The sequence below is a fragment of the Aquarana catesbeiana genome, linkage group LG09 (genome assembly GCF_042186555.1).
Source record: "Aquarana catesbeiana isolate 2022-GZ linkage group LG09, ASM4218655v1, whole genome shotgun sequence".
Classification (NCBI taxonomy): Eukaryota; Metazoa; Chordata; class Amphibia; order Anura; family Ranidae; genus Aquarana; species Aquarana catesbeiana.
This window is the reverse complement of record NC_133332.1, coordinates 291,460,036-291,482,253: the sequence shown is the minus strand read 5'-3', so window position 1 is coordinate 291,482,253 and position 22,218 is coordinate 291,460,036. Positions and strand designations below refer to the sequence as shown.

Here is a 22,218-nt window from a genome sequence, read left to right as displayed (position 1 = left end):
AGGATTGTTTTGTTGGTTACAGTCAGCACCAAATGATAAAACAGCAGATCTGAAATACTTATTTAGTCTTCTTGTGGGTCTATTTTTCTTTAGTGCCAATAAAGTGATCAGGTCTGCCAGAGCAGGGGAACGTGATCCTGGTGAAGCCGATGATTGGAGGGCTCTGCCTATATTCCCTTCCCCTAAAGCCCCTTCAGCACTGGTCACAAAAGGGTCCAGAATTAGAAAAACTTTGGACAAAGGTTATAAAACTTTTTTTTTTTTTTATTACTAAGGACAATGCTTGTTTTACTGACATAAAACACAAAGCTTCCTGGCACTTGGAACCTTGAAGCCAGCAAAATAAACCAAATTAAAAAGTTTCTAATATTTCAGAAAAAAAAAAAAAAGAGTTCTCCGCTTGCAAAATCTTTTTGTGGAAGGTATAGGTAAGCTTTAACCTAAATCAGAATTCAAGCTAGGTATAATAACTCTATTTATTCCATTTATAAATGAAATGTATTTTACAGTAGTAAACTAGTATGAATACACGGGTTTACCAGAATGAGTCCATGAATTTGCTTTCATAAGGTTATCTTTGTAGCAGCAGCTGGAAGTGAAAAGGGAAGTAGTCTGAGCCAATCAGGACCTAACTGCTTTCTATTCAAATATTGTAACAGGAGGGGAGAGCACAGGAAGTACTTTATCAATGTGCTGCAGTTCCTCCATTGTCCAAACACAAGCTGAGGTGGACTGAGATCAGGCTGTATAAGGTTGGCCCTCAGTTTTCAATATGTGGCCCCTGAAGATAGATTTCATCCAATGAGGCATAAAGCATCATTTGTGCTTGACATGCCTACTTTAATCCAAACATTTTGACAAAATGGTTACTGTGCTATTGTACCTGAACTGAGCAAAGCTTGCCGGCTCTTGTTCTGACGCATTGTGCCGCTTGCGGAGCGCACTGTCCCCTCACCCTTACACGTCATCTGCAGTGAGGAATCCTGCCCAGGAGCAGAGACAGATTTGGCGGTGGATGGAGGTCTACAATAAGAAAGACAAAACCGTTATGTACACTGGATGATATACTGCAGAAACTGTTTATTCCAATTATCTCTCTCAAATGTTGCACCAAATTATCACTAAATAATAACTGAATTTAGTGCAGGTCATTTTTGAGCAGGGCTAGCAGAGGAGAGATTGACAATTGGATGGCAGTTTTCTAAGCCGCCAGACGGTTTCTACATGTCCACTTCAGCCTTAACAAACACCTGTTCCTAATACTCTAATACACAACTGAGTCCGCCATTGTGACGTGACTGGCTTTAAAAAACAGAAGTGATTCAGTAAACAATCAACTGAAAAAGATTAAGGCCCATTTCACATAGCGGTCCGATCGGGTCCTGTTCGTTTTTCAGGCAGACCCTCTATTCTTCTCTATGGAGCGGCGGGTGTAAACAGACACATGTCCAATTACACCTGCTTACATCCAATCCCATAAAAACGTCTGACCGCCCATAGAGGAGAACAGGCTGTGTCTAGTCTGCATAGGCGGACCCAACATGGACCAGTCATCCGCTCGCTCAGCAGGGATTAGCAGTCAGACCCCATGCTGAACAAGCGAACTCCGTCCCGTGTGAAATGGGCCTTATATTACAGTAGTTCTAGCGATCAAAGATAAATATTGATTTATTGCTGCAGCTGTCACTGTGACCCAACTTACGTTTTGAAGCAGGGGTCTCCAGACAAGAGGGACATTCCAATGGTTACCTGTATAGGATAAAGGAATAATAATTACACAATTGATTACACTAACAGCAATATTTGACAAATATAATCAGACTGCAATCACAACATTCCAGGGACATGCCATTATTAAGAGACCCTGTAATACTATTTATTTCAATAAAAATCTTGTCATAATATTATATGTGAATTTATTGTATTTATGCATATAACTTACCTGTAAAAGCCTTTATTTTGTAAACATCCAAGAGTCATTTGCTGGGTGCTGCTATCTTGTTTGTGATGTCAGCAGCTCCAGCAGACTCAGAGCTGTCACTCAAGAATATTCTAGTGTATTCCCCTTAATTCTCCCATGGCAGCTACATTAAAGGTTATGCAGGGTGATGGAGGAGAGGCAGAGGAACTTGGCCAGGACACTCCCAGAATAAGAGAAGGCTATGACATGGAAGAAGGGAAGAGGTCATGCTAGGGAACGGATTCTTTCTGGTGTAGTAACGTTTTATAGCAAGTTTAAAAGCTCATTGCAGGAGAGACCATGTCTCTGGAAAGCCTTCTGTCTCTTCTAGCTTAGACATTGCCTTGCTTGCCTTGGCTGACCCCAAATTTAAACAAATGGTTCTAGTGAACCAAAATCCCACAGGTAATAGATAACCTTTCGGATGCGGTATCTAATCAGCTAACAAACTGGGTGTGAACATCAATCGACTTCTTGATGAGTGATGATAGATTAAATATTTAAATATGTAATATTTTTGGTCATCAGTATTCTGTGCATTTGGAGAGTTCTACGTCAGTTACAGATTGGGTTCAAGTTGGTAGGGTTCCCCTACCCTCTTCCTGCTGGGAGAGGGGTTATATGTACTGGAACCGATTGTCCGGGACATAGGGGAACCTTCATAGGTTTTGTAGTGCTGACATAGCTCATGATCATTATTGATATTTTCTTGAATTGTGAATGATGACGGTTTTTTCTGTTCTAATTTTTTTTTTTATTTAACAATTTATACTGTCTAAAATACTAAAATGTTAAAAGTAAAGATTATACAAAAAAAAAAAGCTCATTGCAAGTAAATAAAAATGTGTTTCTTGCAAGGAAAAACACAGCTACTAACCATTTAAAATATTTGAATCTTCTGGACTTTTACCTGCAATTTGTTAAGTTGGTGACAAGGTCTCTTTACTATAGCAGAAGTCTGTTAGCAAATGCACCGATTTTTGAAAAAATGTAAAACACGTGTAGCAGTAGCACAGGCGGATACAGATAATAAGTTAAAAAATCTATAACTAAGTGCTAGTTCACACCAGATGTTTTCCAGGGCGCTTTTAAAATGGCAACCAGTGCTTTTGACCTGCTGCACTTTTTACATCCAGGAGAAAATGTGTGTAAATACCCCGGAATGCACATTCTCCTAATAAAAATAAAGATTTTCTTAAAATGTGTGTAAATGTATATGCATAAAATGCATCTGGAAGGCTGAAATTGTGGTGTAAAACAAACCAGAAAATAGATAGCTTAGTTGGATTACTAAAATGGATGTCACTTAAACACTAAGAGCACAAATGGCTCCCTATGAATTACACAACACACGTATCATGTAGTAGTGATCAATTGAAGCACAGAGCAATCATCATTAAGTATTATTATCACTTCCTGCTACCTGAGTAGTTCACAAGATAGGGAGTCATTTCTACCATCTGTTTAGTGACCATTTGCTATTCTTAAAGTGTTTGTTACCCCAAAAAAAAAAAAAGAAAAAAAAGGATTCTGTTCCCTTAAAGCATGTTATACAGCACAGCGCTTGTGCTGTGTAATTTGTCCCCTGTATCACCTGAAATACCTGTCTGACCCTGCCTGGTTCTGCCCTCCCCTTTGTAAACTGACCACGGTTTATCATGGCTGCTGTGCCCTGACATCATGGTCAGTTTACGTGCCTCTATCATCCGCAGCTCTCCTGTCCTCCTCTCCCCCATCCCTGCCATCTTGTGACAGTGCCACTCCGGCTGCTATAAAACTATCGTACTATCATGCCAGAGAGCCGAGGAGTCACGTGAGTGCCGGAAGATGCTCTGAAAGAAGGTAGAAAAAAGCATCTTTTTTATAGAACACATACTGTGCGACACATGTCCTTATTTAACAGAGGGGATGGCATGATAGTACAATAGTTGCTTTACAACCACTTTAAGCTGGTCATGCACTTTGTAAATCTGCTTTATGAGTGGCCTTGTCACCACTGCCTGACATCCTTAGATTAAAAAAAGTATGGAAAATTGTAGGCCAAACGATCCAATCAGATGCAGCCGCTCTTCAGGTATTATGACAGGCGCTGGTGCCAACTGTCAAATTACAATAGTTACAGTGGATGATTTGTCCATCTGCACTGCATTGTGGGGATGTAGGAATTTGTTAAGATTTTTTTTTATTCAGCCTGTGGGCTGAATGGAAAAAAAAATCAAATAGGATATCACCAACTTTATTGGCTAACCAGTAGCAATTTATGGTGGCACGACTGGGCTAATAATTCAACTTTAGCCTAACTAGCTCTGTGTCCACCAATACCTAGTAAACACTCACTAGAAAATAAGGTCCAAGAACTTGTTCTGCCAACTAACTGCTAAAAACAGAGAATTAAAAAAAGCCTAAGGGCCCATTCACACCAGGAACTGCATTGGAAGAGGAATGGCACAGGAACGCAGTGTGGTTCCTGTATAATTCACATGCAGTTCTGTGCAGTGCGATTTCTGTCCCATTAATTTTGAGTAGTGCATGTACTTTTGTACCATGCAATTCAGTGCAGGCAAGCACACAGCAATTGGGGCATTGTTAACTTTGCACTGACACCCGCTTCAGATCGCAAGGTCAGTGCGATTGAAATGTGGTGTGGGAAACTGCACAGGAATGCGGGTTTCCCGCACTGCATTCTAGTGTGAATGGGCCCTAAGGGTTAAGTTCAGGTTTCATAAAAAAAACTAATACATGAACATGAGCCTCCAAAGCATTGCACCTGTGATCAGTGGATCATGAGTGCAAGGTTAGGCTCCTGCAGAAACTTCCTCTGTACTGAACTTTGAGGGCACTGGTTACCGCACTTGTGGTCCCTTGATAACTACATGTCTGTCTGCTGCGGTGGAAGATGAGACTTGTAGTTTATTCATTCACAGATCTCTGTGAATGAATGATGCGGCTGTGCAGGCAGAGCCACACACAGCTGCACCCATTTTAAATGTGACAGTGGCTGCAGGGGAGAGGACTCCTGCATACTGTCAAAAAGAGAGGGCTGTGGGGGGTGGGAAGTGGGTGCTTAGGAACATGTTACATCCTAGATAGGGTGTAAAATGCAACATGTTTCTAAACGTGAACTTAACCTTTAAAAAAATAACATAACCTACAAAATTATTTTCTCTAATATAATTTGACAGAAGCTGGATAAAAGTGAAGATCAGTAGGCAAGTAAAACAGGAAGAAGGCTAGAGTGAATGATAATGACTCAAAAGTAGCATACGATACCTTTAGGATAGAGTTGTCCTGTCTGGTATTTCGTGTGTCATATCCTTCCAGAAGGCAGCAGCGTACTGTGGATCCAGAACCTGCAAACTCAGCCAGGTTTAGGTCAGCAAAGCCCAGCTGTAAAGGAAACAATAATGATTTGAGAGAGACAGAGAGACAGCCAAGATGGAGGCACACAAGCTAAGACTAAGGAATGATGGGAAAATGATTGCAATGTATGCACACTACGTATTGTTATAAAGATAGGAAAAGGACAGCGCCACAACTATTTCCCCCTGTTCACTCCCTGCCAGTGCCACAAGTTACGCATCTTAATAGAAAGGAAACAAATAAGTACTTTTATCGCAGTGTTTGCCTGCGTCACATGGTGGTGTTGGCTGGGGGTCTCTACATCCCATCACAGTGTCAGGAAACCCAGAGAGGAAGGGGCCTAAAATGGGAGGATGCTCAGCCCACAGTGTCCTTATGGCGGCTTCCTCCACAGTGTGCTGACCAGGCTCTTCTCACACTCTCCCAATGATAGTGTGATAATACTGGACTGATGTCCGGTCTGTCTGTCATGTGATGCATAGTAGATTCTTTACGGCTCTTCTGCCATTTGTAAAACGCAAGTCACATTTCCAAAAAAGCTCTGACTCCCTACCTGAAAATCTGTAACCTAATACACAGGTAAGAATCAATACCTTCCTAAGTTTCCAGGCTGCTGTGTTTATATGCAAAGCATCTCCTGAACTGGACCCATAACATTCCGCAGGATTCAGCCTGGGCATTTGTGAACATTTCCAAATCACATTATTATGAGTATAAACATTAAAAAAAACAACACAAAAATAACCCTGTTTACCCATAAATATAATGCCTGACATCCCCAAGTTCACTCTTGTGATCTAAAGCCTAGGTATCGGAGATCACATGGTCTCTGCCGACCAGGGGCATTGTGGGTGTATTCATGTCACTGAAGTAATACGTAGTTTACACAGGGCTTCCTCAATTCTGGTGGATGAATGGAGTTGAGGTGGGGTAAAGTAAAAGCGAGTATGGCTAATGACACACGAGCTAGTGAGAAATCGCCATCTGAAAAAGGCTGCCTGTGTGTCCCATGGAATCGCTCCCTTTATAGTCACATACAGTGAGATGCCGCTCTGTCGCTGACTAAAACGCTGCTGAATTTGATGGGAGTGATTACATAGGGACAAACAGGCAACCTCTTAGCAATCCTGTCGTTGTGGTTTCTGACAAACTATCAGCAGCAGGATTCCTAGCGGCAGAGTCGCCCGTGTGTGTCATCAGCTTATAGGCTGCTGGGGAGGGAGCATTAAATTGAACCCATTGGCTTGACCTGGATAAGTTTTGCATAAAACCCAAAATGTTTGCGTACTGTCAGGATGAAGGGAAAAAAAACACTACAGTCTAATGAAAGATTTATTTCTCCTGTCTTACCTTTGAAAACGCTTTTCCACCCTTCAGTTCCTGTAACAGGAAAAGATTATTATTTCCATTCTGACGCCATCGAGCAAACAAGCAGGAACCATTAGTGACAGAGATCTGTTCAGTCAGCTCCCCCCCTATAATCTCTTCATCCCCAACAATTATCAGAGATCACTGTGGTGATTAAAGGGTTAAGACGACGTGTAGTATTATGTGTGCGCACTGCAGCCCACATCTCACATCCTGCATCACACAGGCTCAGCCTACATCTCACACGCACAGCATCTTCTACAATACCTCCTACTCATCTCACCCACATCACTGAACACACAGCAAGCCCCACATATAGTCTGCAGACACAATACTCCATTAATAGTCCTCACTCAATTATCAGAGTATGGCACGACTTCTATGATACAAAGGTGTCAATTCTGCTCTTAACCTCACCAGGGAAAACAATATGGCCAGACTCCTGATAGTGGAAAAATTAAAGTGTATGACTGAACTTCTCTTTATTTGCCCTATTTCAATTAGTTAAAATATACCTTTTAGTGTGCTATGTTAATAAAAAAAAATACCTGTTGGTCTTCCTATGTTCTCTACCTCTGCTGTTAGCATTGTTCCCAGTCCTCTGTGCAGACTACAGAACACCTCTCCCAGTGCTATGGTGATAGGAAGATTCCTTTTCTCAAACATGATTACATAAAAGGTTCACTTTAAAGAAAACCTGTAGTAAGAGATGTTAGGTAGCAGCCATTGCAGACTTTCTTTAGTGAGCTGCTTGTCATGCTGATCCAACGGCTTCAGTATTTTCTGAATCACTTACTTGGAACAAACATGCAACCCAGAAATGTCAGAGTGAGGTCTGAGCTCCTGATCTGCATACTTGTTCTGTCAGTAAGAAGTATTGAAGTGATGACAGCCAGATGTCAGCCTACATATTTTCTTAGTACAGGTTTAATGAGGGAAAGAGTAACCTGGAAATCAGCACAAACACTTCAAAGCCATTTAAGCGGTATTATAGTATATGTACATATTAACTGTTTAGATGTAAATATAATCTGCCAAGCAGGCAGAAAGATTGTAGATATTTACATTACATTTAAAATAATGCTGCCCTATGTGATGCTTCAAACTCATTCTGAAGTGTGTATTAGTATAAGTTGATCCTGTTAAAAGAAAATCTGTTTAATAAAAACTACCGGATTTAAAAAAAAAAAGCTAATCATGCTGCCACCACTAAGTAATCAGGAGCCGACTGCTGTTGATTTAAAGTGTTTGTAAAGACAAATATTTTTTTTTAAATTAAAATAAACATGATATACTCACCTGCTCTGTGCAGTGAGTGCAATGCTATTGCACAGAGCAGCCCTGAACCTCCTCCTCTGGGGTCCCCCACCAGCGATCTTGGCTTGATCGTCCTCTTGTGTGTCTGCCCCTATAACAAGCTGCATGCTATGGGGACAGTATTGTGGCTTGGATCTCAAGCAGAACTATGTGTCTGGTGACACACACAGTGCAGCTCAACCCCCATGCCACAATCTGCTCACAGGATTTGACTGATGGCAGTGGGAGCCAATGGTTCCTAATGCTCTCAGCCAAGCTTGTAAGAGCGGGGAGAGAGGAGAGAAGATCAGCAGATTGGCACAGTGCTGAATAAATACAGGACTTGGGTAAGTATTTAGAGGGAGGGCATGGCAAACGGCAAAACATTTTTTACCATAAGTGTTACTAAACGTAGAGATGTTTTTTACCTTTTTGCATTAAGGTGAAAAATGTTTTCAATTCCCTTGTGCCACCCTTCCCCTGTGTGAAGAGTTAGAGAGGGGAGAAGAGATCAGCACTGTGCATGGCTGCAGCTATGCTCCCCTTCACTTCACGCAGCATTCGAGAAGGAGCAGGAGCCATTGGTTCTTGCTGCTGTCAATCAATTTCAGTGAAGAGGAAGTGGGGGGCGGGCCTAAGTCCCGCTGTGCAAGTCTATAGAGCGCGGCTCCACAGACACGCAGGTTGGGAGCGCGCTGGCTATGGTGGTCATAAAAAGAAGAGGAGGAGCCAAGATCGCCGTCGGGGACCCGAGAAGAGGAGAATCAGGGCCACTCTGTGCAATACCACTGCAACAAACAGGTAAGTATAACATGTTCGTTAAATTTAATAAAAAAAATAAAAAAATAATAACTGACTTTAGTAACACTTTAGTAAACGGGAATGCATCAAGGTAAAAAACATTTAATCTTTAGAACCACTTTTAAAGTGTATGTATAGTCAAAACTTTTTTTTTCCTTTTTCCCCCCCATTTTTTTTGGGCTGTGGAAAAAACAGGAAGGGGATGAAACCCATTAGGTTATTTTCTCCTGTCTGTGTACCACTATTTCCCTGCTCTGGAGAATCAACTGGAAAGGAAGAAATTTCCCCAAAGTCAGAAGAACTCCCTTATTAGACAATTATCACTGTAACAATTGTCCTCTATGAAAAATTTCCTCTCACGTCTTCTTCTGGTGACAACTCTAAGGCCTCATGCACACTGGACATTTTTACAGCTGCTGTTTTTCGCTTCAGACATTTTTTTCTACAGTCAATAAACTCCTCAGTAGGATATCCTATGAGTCCATTCACACATAGGCTGTTATCAACTGTTTTTGGCTGGAGCATTTTTTGGCTGTAAAAAACCCCCAAAACTAGTGGGTTCTGAGAGGAGTTTTACAGCTGTAAAAACACTCCAATATCAATAAAGGCCGATAAACGCTCAAAAACGTGGCTCACCAGCGTTTAACGTTTTTGATCCATTAAAAAAAAAACGCTAAAAAAATGCTATTGCAAAAACGTTGAAGAACTCAATGCAATACTACTGGCGTTTTTATAACGTTATTTTAACGTCCAGTGTGCATGAGGCCTAAAAGTTTGGATTTTCCCATCCGCTTCTGTATTGGTGACAATAATCAGGGTAAACTGAGGGGGGGGGGGGTCTTTTCGGAGAGGAGACACACACAGAGCAATAAAAACCCGCTAGTAGTTCTAACCCTACTCTTCTCTATCAAAACCAAAAATAAATAAATTAAGGTTTGCCTGCACAGAAACGTTAAAGAGGGAGTCCACCTGAAACAAAAATTATTAAAAGCCAGCAGCTACAAATACTGCAACTGCTGACTTTTATTAAACAGACACTTACCTGTCCTGGAGTCCAGCGATGTCGGCAGCCGAAGCCGAGCAATAGCTCAGCTCTCGGCTGCCGCCATTCTCGGTGAGGGAATAAGGAAGTGACGCGTTGCGGCTTCACTTCCCGGTTCCCTACTGTGCATGCGCGAGTCACGCTGCGCGTCTAAGTGGTCCCCGCTATCTCCTGGGACCTGTGTGTTTCCCAGAAGACAGCGAGGCGGTGCGGGAGGGGGCGTAACTCCCGCGGGAGTCTATTCCCGGAAGTGGGTGCAGATACCTGTCTAATACAGGTATCTGCACCCCCCCCCCCCGAAAGAGTAAGGGAGGGTTATAACCTCTGCTAGGTTTTTTGTCATCTGCATCCCAATTGGGAGATTTTCCTTCACTTCTTGTCCAATAGCCACCAAAGGAAGCGAGAGGTGTACCCCCAAAATGTCTGCCTAGCGTCAGTACAGGAGACAGGCGCACATTAAACTGCACTTTCTATTAATCCACCAAGAGCCAGTGAGGGGCTGAACCAGCACTTTGCAGTCCGTGTTCCCAAGGAACAAGTGACAACACGGCCACACTCTGAACCAGGGATATAATACAATTGAAGTGAGATCCCACAGACTTGCTGGCACAGCTCCCTCCCTGTCCATGATGTCATCTTGCCATTTTAGTTGTATAACCCCTCACTGAACAATTACTTGGTCTCAGCATCATACTAAATCCTTGGACCATACGCTGAGATTATACGGCTTAGCAGACATAATGGCCTCTTCTGGCATCCCCTGTCCCCCCCCCCCCCCAGCAGTGTGTCACAGTTGTCATCTGCTCACCTTCCGGACGGAGACTCTACAGATGCAGGGGTCCAGCACACCAGTGGCAGGGTTGGCACTCATTTTACAGACAAAGTTCAGTTTCTTCGCCCAGCGAACACAGTTTTCCTGTACTTCCTCCCTGATTGTGAGGAAACAAGGGGACAGGTTTAGTCTCATCAACTGTGAAAATTGCTTATACTTATCAAATAACAAATGTTAATACAGCAGGGAATAAACATTTTTTACATAGACAATAATTTCAGAAGTCCTGCTTCTACACATAAATGGGGCAGAATAGAGGGGCAATTTTAAAGCTTTTCTAAAGGCAGAAGGTTTTTTTACCCTAATGCATTCCTGGCATTAGGGTAAAAAAAAACTTCTGCGTGCAGATCCTTCTCCTCCCCCGCCCACCCAAGGCCCTCACTTATACTTACCTGAGCCCAATCTCAATCTAGTCATGTGCATGAGAGCAGTGGCTCTCTCCTTCCTCACTGGCTCATGATGCTGTCAATCACTGGTAGTGAGGAGGGAGAGGGGGTGGGGCCAAGCCACACTGTGTGTCAATTTAGAGCGGGGCATGGGAGCAAGGCTGCATGCATGCCCCCATAGCAAGCAGCTTGCTATGGGTGCACTTGGCAGGGGGAGGAACTAGGAGAGCCAGCAGGGGACCCAAGAAGAGGAGGATTAGGGTCGCTCTGTACAAAACTATTGCACAGAGCAGGCAAGTATAACGTTTTGTTATTTTAATAATAATTTAAAAAAAATAGCATTTATAATCACTTTAACAAACAGAATGTTCCTTTTTTTATTGAAACAATGGCATTGTACAAATCCAGTAGCATGTACATAATCAAAAAATACATCACACACGGACATTATTAAGGACTCAAAGTCCACCTTATGGAAAAAGTCATATAGAGAACTAAAGGCACCAACTCATAAGGGAAACTGTACCCAGGTCACTGCACCAACTAGAGGGGACAAGAGAGGTGTCACAGCCAACCAGCAGTGGGATCAAGGATTCGATGAGAGAAGCCCCTCCACCTAAGCCATCCACGGCTGCAACACCTTGTCAAACTTTCTAGGGCAATGCCTATTAATGTAAGTCAATTTGTACATAGGAAGAACAGCATTAACAGATTTTTTCCCCAAGAATCTACGGAGGGAGAGGAACAGGCATTCCACTTGAGAATGATTTCCCTCTTGGCAAAGTATAACAAATCAGCTATCAACAGTTTAGTGTATCTAGGCCTCTGCTGATCATCCAGAATTCCCAACAATGCAAGTTCTGGAGATATTGGGAGCGTCAGATGGTTAATAAGTTCAACCACTTCTCTCCAAAACCGAGCTATCCTCGGACAACTCCAAAACATATGTACTGTAAATACGTGCCAAAACTTTCACCACATCTAGGGCATTCCTGTGACCTCTGAGGGTAGATTCTGCGCAGTCTCAGGGGGGGGGGGGTATAGTAAACCCTGTGTAAGAGCTTTACCTGAATCAACACGTCTTGTGAGGAAATTAACAATTTGGTACCATCTTCCAAACAGTCCTCCCTATCCACGTCGGGAAAGTCAGCTTTCCATAGATCTCATAGACTTTCCAGCTTAAGGGAGTCCACTCTCAGCAAGGCCAGGTAAAGAGCAGACAGCAGTTTAGATAATGATTCCTGAGCTAGAAGTTCTTCAATAAGATCCATAGCAAGACTCGGGGAGACAGGGAACTGGGCTCGGGCCGCATGACGCAGCTGTAAGTACCAGAAGTACATATTACTCGGCAATTTGAATGTAACTCTGAGTGCTGAGAAGGGAAGCAGGGCTCCTGCTGAGAAAATATCGCTTTCAGAGATTTGACTACGCTCACTAACATGCTAATGGATGCTCTGGATCCATTAGAGCAGGGATCCTCAAACTATGGCCCTCCAGCTGTTGCGGAACTACACATTCCATGAGGCATTGTAAAACTCGGCCATTCACAGACATGGCTAGGCATGATGGGAATTGTAGTTCTTAAACAACTGGAGGGCCATAGTTTGAAGACCCCTGCATTAGAGTATTGGTTATTTGTACCATTGGTGTCATTTATATGTTCACATATATTGGATTGGTTAAACATGTGCTTTTACTACTTTGCTTGCGAGTGCTGTTAACCCTTATTGTTGAATAAAGCATACAGAAAGCACTATGAGAGTTTTTTCCCTCTTTTATATGGATGTATATGTGATGATGAGTATTATGCAGAGGAATCTTTGTTCTGGAATACCTAAAAACAACTCCTGATCTGGATGACTGAGCAGTATTTTTGCCCTGTTAGGGGTGACAGCGCACCACTGGAGGGTTCCGTCTCTCATAACATGCTTGTATATGTAGCGCACTACCCCCGAAGGAGCTGCTGTTTGTTTGTTCTATCCGTAAATCACATTTACCACCTAGCACATCGCAGCCCATAGAAATAGAAACAGTCCATGTCATACTTTTCTCTTGCTTGTATTTGCATAACTTGAACTGGGACAGGGAAAAGGTTTTCTGAGATGCTCTTTTCACTGATTCATAATCTTTCCTTTGACTTTCCATGCAAATACTTAGAGCAATGCGGATAATGAAAAGTCACTATGAATAACTTCTCAGGGGAAAACTGGAGTAGTATGGTCTTTGAGCATAATTAAAGTGAATAGCAAAGAGCCACTCTGAATAACTCTTTGCATACAGGCTTTGGTAGATTTACTTTAGAGAATACAAGGCTGTTGTAGCAAAGAGTCACTCTGAATAACTTCTTCACCCGTAGACCTTTTTAGAACAATCTGTATCTCTATTTATGCTCGGAGCTCTACCTCCACCTTTTGACCACTACTTCCCATTTGTACAGTACTTCCAAGTTGAGCAAAAAAGGACATAACTCTAAATAATTCCTCCCGCCTGACTGATTGGATCCCTGGGCATGTTGAACCTTGAAGTCACACACCATTAGTGCCTGCATCACCACTGACTTTCGTACCAACATCCTCGGCCTCTGAAAGTACCGCTCCCCTGGGCTTCCACTCACTTGATCAACAGTCCATGTGCCACTCACAAACAGTCGGTCACCCAGTTTTCTTCTTCCGCTTAGTTCCTACTTCTTCCTGATGGCTCCTCCATCCCTCCTTTCCGGTCTGGCACGCTCCCCTCCCTACATGCTGTGTGGTGTCTCCTACTCCTCTCCTCTGCGTGGCCTGGTCCCCCCTCCCCGAAGGGGGGGCTCACCGTCTCTCCCTCCCTGAAGGGGGGGCTTTGTCTCTCTCCCTCTCGCAGGGGGCTTCTCTCTCTTCCTCTCATGAGACCCCAGCTTATATGGGAGTCCCGCCTCCTGCCAAACAAATTAATGATTGGCCAAAACTCCACACATGAGCTGCCTGCCACTCAGATCCCAAGTCCAACCTCTCTTCCAGAACCATTTCCACTGAAAGCAAGAGGAGGCATCTCTGGGTCCAAGCACAAGTGGCCACACCCTGCACTACACTGACACTCCCAGTCCCCAGAATAAACAACCAGGCCTGAAATAGGAATACAGACCTGACTAAATTTACATGAAACTGTACCCTGTCATTTAAACACAGAAAGATCACCTACCTTAAGGTAGTGACCACTATACATACAATGCATTTTCACCATTATTTTTATATCACTTGATTATTGAAAGCTTTTTATGTGAATTGAGTTTAGTCGGGGTAGCACTGCACTACATATTTTGGTTAGCCTAAAGAGAATCTGTGCAGAAAGGAACATGATATTACAGTCAATATTATGATGCAATTGGAGGCACTGTAATGTCACAAATATTGCTGTTAATTCTCTGTCACTATTATCATGACATTATAAGTATCCTTGCGATGCTTTTTGAAACCCAGAGATCCTGTGCTTTACTAAATAAGCCTGTTTTTTTTTTTTTTAATCGCTATTCATCGATTTATCGTATTATCAAAAGGTCGATGTTCAAAATATGATATAGCCCTGCTGACAATGCATGCCGCAGTCCTGTAGTAGCTGAGGCTTGGTGTAGCGTGCAGCTCATTTGGAAAGGAAACGACTTAAGCCACAGATCTGTGACAATATCCTGGGGAGGTACAGCTTCCTCTAGCTACCAGGGGACCTACTCAACACCTTATGTGGTTTTCCTTTTAGAAACTATTCTGTACAAATTCTGTTGAAAATGAACAATCATGCACTGTGACATATGTTTTAAGCAAATCAAACCAAATATATTTTTTATTTTTTTGAGACTTATTATATTGAAGAATATGTAAACCCAAGAACAAGAGTAATGTATTTCAGCTTACCAGCCCTTGCCTGTGTGGTGGCTGCATTCGGTTTGTTTCTGGGTTTAGATTATTATCATTATACAGGATGACAACAGTTTGTGCAGCACTTTACAAAATACAGAGACACTACTGTTACAATTCAAGGCAAGAGGTTATGAAAACTGCTGGTGAGAACTTACGTTAAAGAAGAAATATGGCCCAAGTTTTTTTGGCTCGACTTCTACGGCTCACAGGAGTGCAGTTTGTTCTGCACTCCTGTGACCTGGTTTCAGCCGACAGCAGGCACTAAGCCGGTCCAAACTGGGAAAAGATCCCGACTTTATAGTCGGGATTCGCCCAGATGCCTGGACTGGCAGCTGGCTCAGCCTCTCAGAGCCACGTTCTTACTCCTCTCCCCAGCCCAGCATTCCAGTAAGCACTGGAGGGACAGAACTGAGGACCGGTCACATTCACAGACCTCTGCTCAGAGGGGAGGGGAGAAGGGAGCGATCAGCAGTCATTGCTCACCCAGTTCTCAGTGTAGAGCCGGCAGGGGACAGACGCAGCATCAGATCTATTTCACAAGTGTAATTAGATTTGAAAAAAATATTTAGTTGTATATGTAGAGACATGTTGTATGTGTAGCTTAGTAGTGCAGCTGCTATAGGGGAATTGTGTTACCGGCAAGAATGCAAATCAGCACACCCGTGTCTATCCAAAACAAAAAATAAAGCAGATACAGCATCCCTTTTTCTACTAGCTGTCAGTTAAAACACAGTTGATATAAGTCTTTGCATATATGGATCTGATGAATTAGCAGTGTTTCTGGACTGCGATCTTAGCAGGAAATCGCATAGAGACCGAGTAAAACATTTTCAGCAATTATTCTGATGGACACAGTGGCAGTGCAGCAACTCAGTGAAGTGTGATTGCAGCTGACAGGAACCCGAACTGTCACATGCAGGCAGGACTTCCTATGGTTCACAGCTGAATGCACAGAGCTGAGATAAAACTAATGTGTCCCATCTGAATGAGCCCAGAAGCTAAGATCAGACAGAAAGGGAGGGGGGGGGGATGAAATGATGAAGCCCTCTGTATGTCACAATGCTTTCGGTTCCTCGGTAATTGCCTTTACCCCTATCATGAAACTGTAACCCTCACTGAAATCCTCAAGTGATTTGCAATTTTAGGTAAAATATAGGCCTGCTATGTAATTGGCAGCACTGAAAACAGAGAGGTTATTATGATTAGTTCTTAAAGCCAGTGCTGTGAGTGCATGGAGTGTAGAAGAGTATAGACTTCAGAGAGGCGACTTGGGTCACGGAGTCCTGGATCTTCTAGGTAGAGCAGGACAGGTGCAGACCTCCCCACCCATAAGTATCAGCAAGTCAATGGCTACATAGTCTTAAAGCCCAACTAGCATCATGTTAATTGAGTCATTTATTGAAGTTTGCCTGCCTTTAGGTTATTTCAAAGTTTTCTTTTATGAAACTTGTTGGCCTCATCAGAGAGAGGATGCAATGACTGACACCCACTCTGCTTGCATTGCCATTTATATGGCACATCCTGCAATGATGCTGTGGTCTGCTGTACAGGAGCCCAGCCATCGAATGGAGCAGGCAGTGATCTCCTAACTTACCTCTCAGGATTATTCCATCTCCATTAACCCAGAACACAGGATGATTACCTCCTCTCCCCAGCCTATGATTGGACAGTGAAGGAGCACCAACAGACCGATGAGGTCATCCCTCTGCTCTCTCCTCTCAGCTCATGTGAATGCAGAACATCTCTCAACTTGGGAAAAGCTTTACATAAGATTACAAAACACTGAAATCAAGCCAAATTTAGATATTTGTGCAAAATGATTTTAAATATATTTAATACATAACAATTCTTTTCAAATTCTTAAACATTTCTGTCATTGCAATTGGTCAGATTTACACTAAATGCAGAGCTTGATTTACCAACGACAAATAGACTGTTCACTTTGCAAAGGAATTTTCCCCAGAGCCTAGTAATAAAAGGGGGGCTCTGCCGACTTCTATCATCCAAACTTGTACAAGCAAAAATGCAGATTTTTTTTTTCTCCTTGCATGTGATTGGGCATTTTTGCAAAGTGAATTTCCCCACATTCACTGAGACTCCTTTCACACACACTGCGTGGCCACGTTAGTGGTAAAGCGGTGCTAGTTTTAACCCCCGCTAGCGGCCGAAGAAAGGGTTAAATGCGCCTGAAAAGCTTTGCTGTCGAATCGCTTTGCAGGCGATTGGTGGAGGAGCGGTGTATACAGTGCTCCTAAACTGCTCCAAAGATGCTGCTTCCAGAACTTTTTTCTAATGTCCCGCAAGCGCACCGCTCCAGTGTGACAGCACTCGGACTTTCACACTGGGGCTGCAAGGGGTTCAGGTGCTTTACAGGCGCTATTTTTAGCCCTTTAGCACCTGAAAAATGCCTCCAGTGTGAAAGGGGTCTAAGCTCTGAGGAAAATTTCCTTGCAAAGTGAACAGCCTATTTGTCTTTAGTAAATCAGCTTGCTGTCTGTGTGTGTGTGTCTTTAGTATGTGTCAGCTCAACCACATCTTCCACCGTTAAATGAAATTGGGATTTTCTTGCTGTCTCTGTGTGTGTGTCTTTGGTATGTGGCCTTCTATATCTGTTGCCCTGTGTGCATAACCATGACATTGTTTTTTGTTGCTCTGGACTGTCTTACCTAAGTTTTATGTGTTGATCTTATCTTGGTCTCTGGCCTCTTGCTATTCTGACTTTAGAAGCAAAAAGTCCACTTTGATTGTTAGGCATTCTTATAGTCACTCATGATTAATTTATTAACTTCAACCCCACCCTTATAACAGTATAAATTTGAGCATCCTTAAGGGGTCAGCACATTGCTGGGGGAGCACATTGCAATGGCTTCTATCCTTAAGGCTTCTATCTCTAAGTGATTCTTTCTACAAGTGATATGCACGTCAATCTCTGCACTTCAGCGATTGCACGAAGCAAACAAATATAGCAATCTGCACTGGAAAGCACCTAACAGACTGCAGGTGACCCTGTCTCTCTAATAAGCTCTCCTTCCACTCTGTAACATGCACTCTCTACCACTGCTTCTGACACTCCTGTCCTCTCTCCTCAAACTCTCTTACCTTCACCCCCCCTCTCCACCCGCCTGCTTATACATATCACCCTTCCTTCTGTCCTCTCCCTACTACTGCTCCTACCAACTCTTGCTCATTCTACATCCATATACTGATAAAACCTCCAGTACTCTGAGACATGCCCCTTCACATAAATCACATTCCCACATTACCTCCCTCACCCTTCTGCTTCTCCTAATCTCTGGTGACATATCCCCAAACCCTGGGCCACCATCATCTGTCTTTGCCCAACGCTCCCAGCCCCCTACACCCTCTGGCAGGAGCCGCAACCCACAGAACTTGGTCTCTATTCCCCTTTCCAAAACCAGCCCCCCCTTTTCCTGTGCCCTGTGGAATGCACGTCCTGTCTGCAACAAACTCACCGCCCTTCACGACCTCTTTATCACAAATTCCTTTAACCTACTTGCCATTACTGAAACCTGGCTTCATGAATCAGATACTATTTCTCCTGCTTCCCTCTCCCATGGGGGCCTTCTCTGGACTCACTCCCCCAGACCAAGTGGACGGAAGGGAGGTGGAGAGGGAATCCTTCTAGCCCCATGCAGCACCTATCAGGAACTTCACCACCTCCCTCTCTGACACTCTCCTCTTTTGAGGCACATTGCATTCGTCTATTCTCTCCCATTTCTCTAAGAATTGCTGTCATCTACCTGCCCCCTGGACCAGTATCAGTCTTTCTTGATGACTTCTCTGCCTGGCTACCCTACTTTCTCTCTTCTGAAATCCCCACAATTATTCTTGGGGACTTCAACATCCCTGTTAACACTAACACTACTATTACTTCTAAACTTCTCAGTCTAACCTCATCGCTTGACCTGAAGCAATGGATACAGGCTCCTACCCACTCCAACGGCAACACCCTTGACCTTGTCTTCTCCTATCTGTGCACTTCATGCAACCTTTCCAACAATCCACTCCCACTCTCTGATCACCACCTTATTAGTTTTGCTCTCTCCCTGTCTTCCACCTCTTCTCCCTCCAACCGCCTAACAGTTAGGCTCGATTCACACAGGGGCAACACGACTTTAACGCGACTTTGCACAGCGACTTCAACGCGACTTCGGCGCGACTTCAGCGAGACTTTAGCAAATTACAACGCGACTTCAAGGACAGGCGACTTTGGCTGTGGCCAATCACAGGACAATCAGCTCTCTGGGAGGGAGGGGTTTTCCCTGCAAAGTCGCTTGACTTTAAGAGAGAGATCCGACTTGGAGGCGACTTCCATTGATTTCTATGGTACAGGTCGCCTACCAAGTCGGATCCAAGTAGTACAGGGAGTACGCTCTGAAGTTGGAGCGACTTCAGTAGTGTCTATTAAGACGCTCCCATTCACTTAAATGTGAATCTCTTTCTGGGGCGACTTGGGGCGACTTGAGGGCGTACAAGTCGGATCCCAAGTCGTCCCAGTGTGAACCGACCTTTACACGTAGAAACCTTCGCCACCTCAACCCTTCTCTTCTCTACTCTGCTACTGATCACCTCTATGACAAAATCTCACCTCTGTCCTGCCCCAACCTAGCTACTTTCATCTACAACAGCTCAGTGTCTTCCTCCCTAAACAAGCTTGCCCCCCTCACTACACGCAGAATTAGGCCCCGACTGCTACAACCCGGGCAAACAGATGACATCAGAAGTCTCAGAAAACGTAGCCGCGCTCTTGAGCGCCTGTGGCATAAGACTAAGACCCAGGAAGACTTCACACAATATAAATCTGCCCTCCTAAAATACTACTCCTGTCTTCACACTGCCAAACAGACCTACTTTATCACACTCATTAACACCTTCTCATCCAGTCCACATCAACTCTTCTCTACCTTCAACACTCCACTCTGTCCTCCACTGCCTCCACCCACCAACTCACTCACTGCCCAGGAGATTGCCAATCACTTCAAAACTAAGATTGATACAATTCATGAGGAGATCACCAATGCGCAAAAACCTCCCCCATGCAACACCCAATGTCCACAGATACAATCATTACTTCCCTCATTCAACCCTGCTACTATTACTGAGGTTGCTAAACTTTTATCTAGCACTCATCTAACCACTTGCCCCCTGGATCCTGTTCCCTCGCAAATGCTCCGCTCACCCTCTGACTCGATTCTACACTCTCTAACTCACATTTTCAACCTCTCCCTCTCTTGTGGCATCTTCCCAAACTCTCTAAAACATGCGCTAGTCACCCCCATGCTTAAAAGCCCTCACTGGACCCCACCAATCTCAACAACTTACGTCCCATCTCCTTACTCTCCTTCTCCTCCAAACTTCTTGAAAGACTGGTCTACAACCGACTAAGCGACCATCTGACCATGAATAAACTTCTTGATCCCCTTCAGTCCGGTTTTTGCCCTCAACACTCCACAGAAACTGCTCTCCTTAAACTCTCAAATGACCTACTAATGGCTAAAGCCAATGGGCACTATTCTGTACTACTTCTCCTGGATCTCTCTGCTGCCTTTGACACAGTGGACCACCCCCTCCTCCTCAAAAAACTCCACTCCTTTGGTCTCCGTGACTGTAATCTTCGCCGGTTCTCATCCTACCTATCCCACCGCTCCTTCAGTGTCACTTACAACTCTACTTCCTCCTCTCCTCTTCCTTTCTCCGTTGGGGTCCCCCAAGGTTCTGTTCTTGGACCTCTCCTTTTCTCAATCTACACCACCTCCTTGGGTCAGTTGATTGCCTCACACGGCTTTAAATATCATCTCTACGCTGATGACACCCAAATCTATCTCTCCACCTCCCAGCTCTCTCCCTCTGTCTCCTCACGCATTACCAACTTACTAGCAGACATATCAGCCTGGATGTCACATCACTTCCTCAAACTCAACCTATCCTAAACCGAGCTCGTGATATTTCCTCCCTCAGGTGCCACTTCCCCTGATTTCCCTGTCAATATCAACGGCTCAACTATCAACCCATCTCCCCACGCCAAGGTGCTAGGTGTAATCCTGGACTCTGAACTAACCTTTCGACCCCACATTCTATCACTATCCAAAACTTGCCGCCTCAATCTCCGCAACATCTCCAAGATACGCCCCTTCCTAACCAATGTCACCACAAAGCTACTAATCCACTCCATCTCCCGCCTCGACTACTGCAACTCCCTCATTGGTTTACCTCTAAATAGGCTATTCCCACTTCAGTCCGTCATGAACGCTGCTGCCAGGCTCATCCACCTCACAAACCGCTCAGCGTCTGCTACACCCCTCTGCCAATCCCTCCATTGGCTGCCACTCAGTCAACTAATTAAATTCAAGATACTAACTATAACTTACAAAGCCATCCACAACCTGGCCCCCAGCTACATCTCTAACCTAGTCACAAAATACCAACCTAATCGTTCTCTTCGCTCCTCCCAAGACCTCCTGCTCTCAAACTCCCTTGTCACCTCATCCCATGCTCACCTTCAGGACTTCTCCAGAGCCTCCCCCATCCTCTGGAATGCTCTACCCCAATCTGTCCGATTTTCTCCTACTTTATCCACTTTCAGACGATCCCTGAAAACTCATCTCTTCAGAGAAGCCTATCTGGCCCCCACCTAACAACTGTACATTTATCTTCTCAATCAGCACATCATCCACAGTTATTACCTCTTGTATCTCTTGACCTTCCCTCTTAGATTGTAGGCTCTAAGGAGCAGGGCCCTCTGATTCCTACTGTATCAAAGTGTATTGTATTTGTACTGTCTACCCTCAAGTTGTAAAGCTCTACGTAAACTGTTGGTGCTATATAAATCCTGTATAATAATAATAATAATAATAAATTCAAGTCATGTTGCACCAGGTACTGTTCATAATGGATATCCCTCTGTCTATTGCATGCTATGATCTATACTTTATACAAATGTGTATAGTCACATGTTTGGTGAAATTGTGTATGGCCAGCTTAAGAGATGGGTGGAAAAGGGCGAGGGAGGGGGATGCAAAGGGGGAAATAAAAGACAGAAGAAATAGAGGAGAAGAGTAAGGAGAAAGAAATGTGATTGCCACCTCCAGGGTCATATGCAATAAAGTGAACACAACAGAACCATGTCCGTGTATGTTCCTCAGTCTTGTGGGCAGAAGTGATGTTACCTCACCTTACCTTAAAACCTTTTCTTAACCCTCTAAACACTCAACTGTAACCCTTGACTATACCCCATTATCAAACTATGGGGGTTATTTACGAAA

At 43.8% G+C, this 22,218-nt stretch overlaps 1 protein-coding gene across 2 annotated transcripts in view; it reads right to left on the bottom strand.

Moving 5' to 3' along the window:
* Nucleotides 1–22,218, bottom strand: part of EEIG1 (estrogen-induced osteoclastogenesis regulator 1) — a 131,171-nt gene that overhangs the window by 19,961 nt on the left and 88,992 nt on the right. For both annotated transcript variants that reach the window (XM_073600411.1, XM_073600412.1), the window contains 5 exons: nt 10,636–10,756; nt 6,671–6,700; nt 5,231–5,347; nt 1,703–1,749; nt 884–1,023 (listed from right to left, as the gene is read on the bottom strand). In XM_073600411.1, the coding sequence (XP_073456512.1) occupies nt 884–1,023; nt 1,703–1,749; nt 5,231–5,347; nt 6,671–6,700; nt 10,636–10,756 (455 nt within the window). The remainder of the gene's footprint in view (nt 1–883; nt 1,024–1,702; nt 1,750–5,230; nt 5,348–6,670; nt 6,701–10,635; nt 10,757–22,218) is intronic.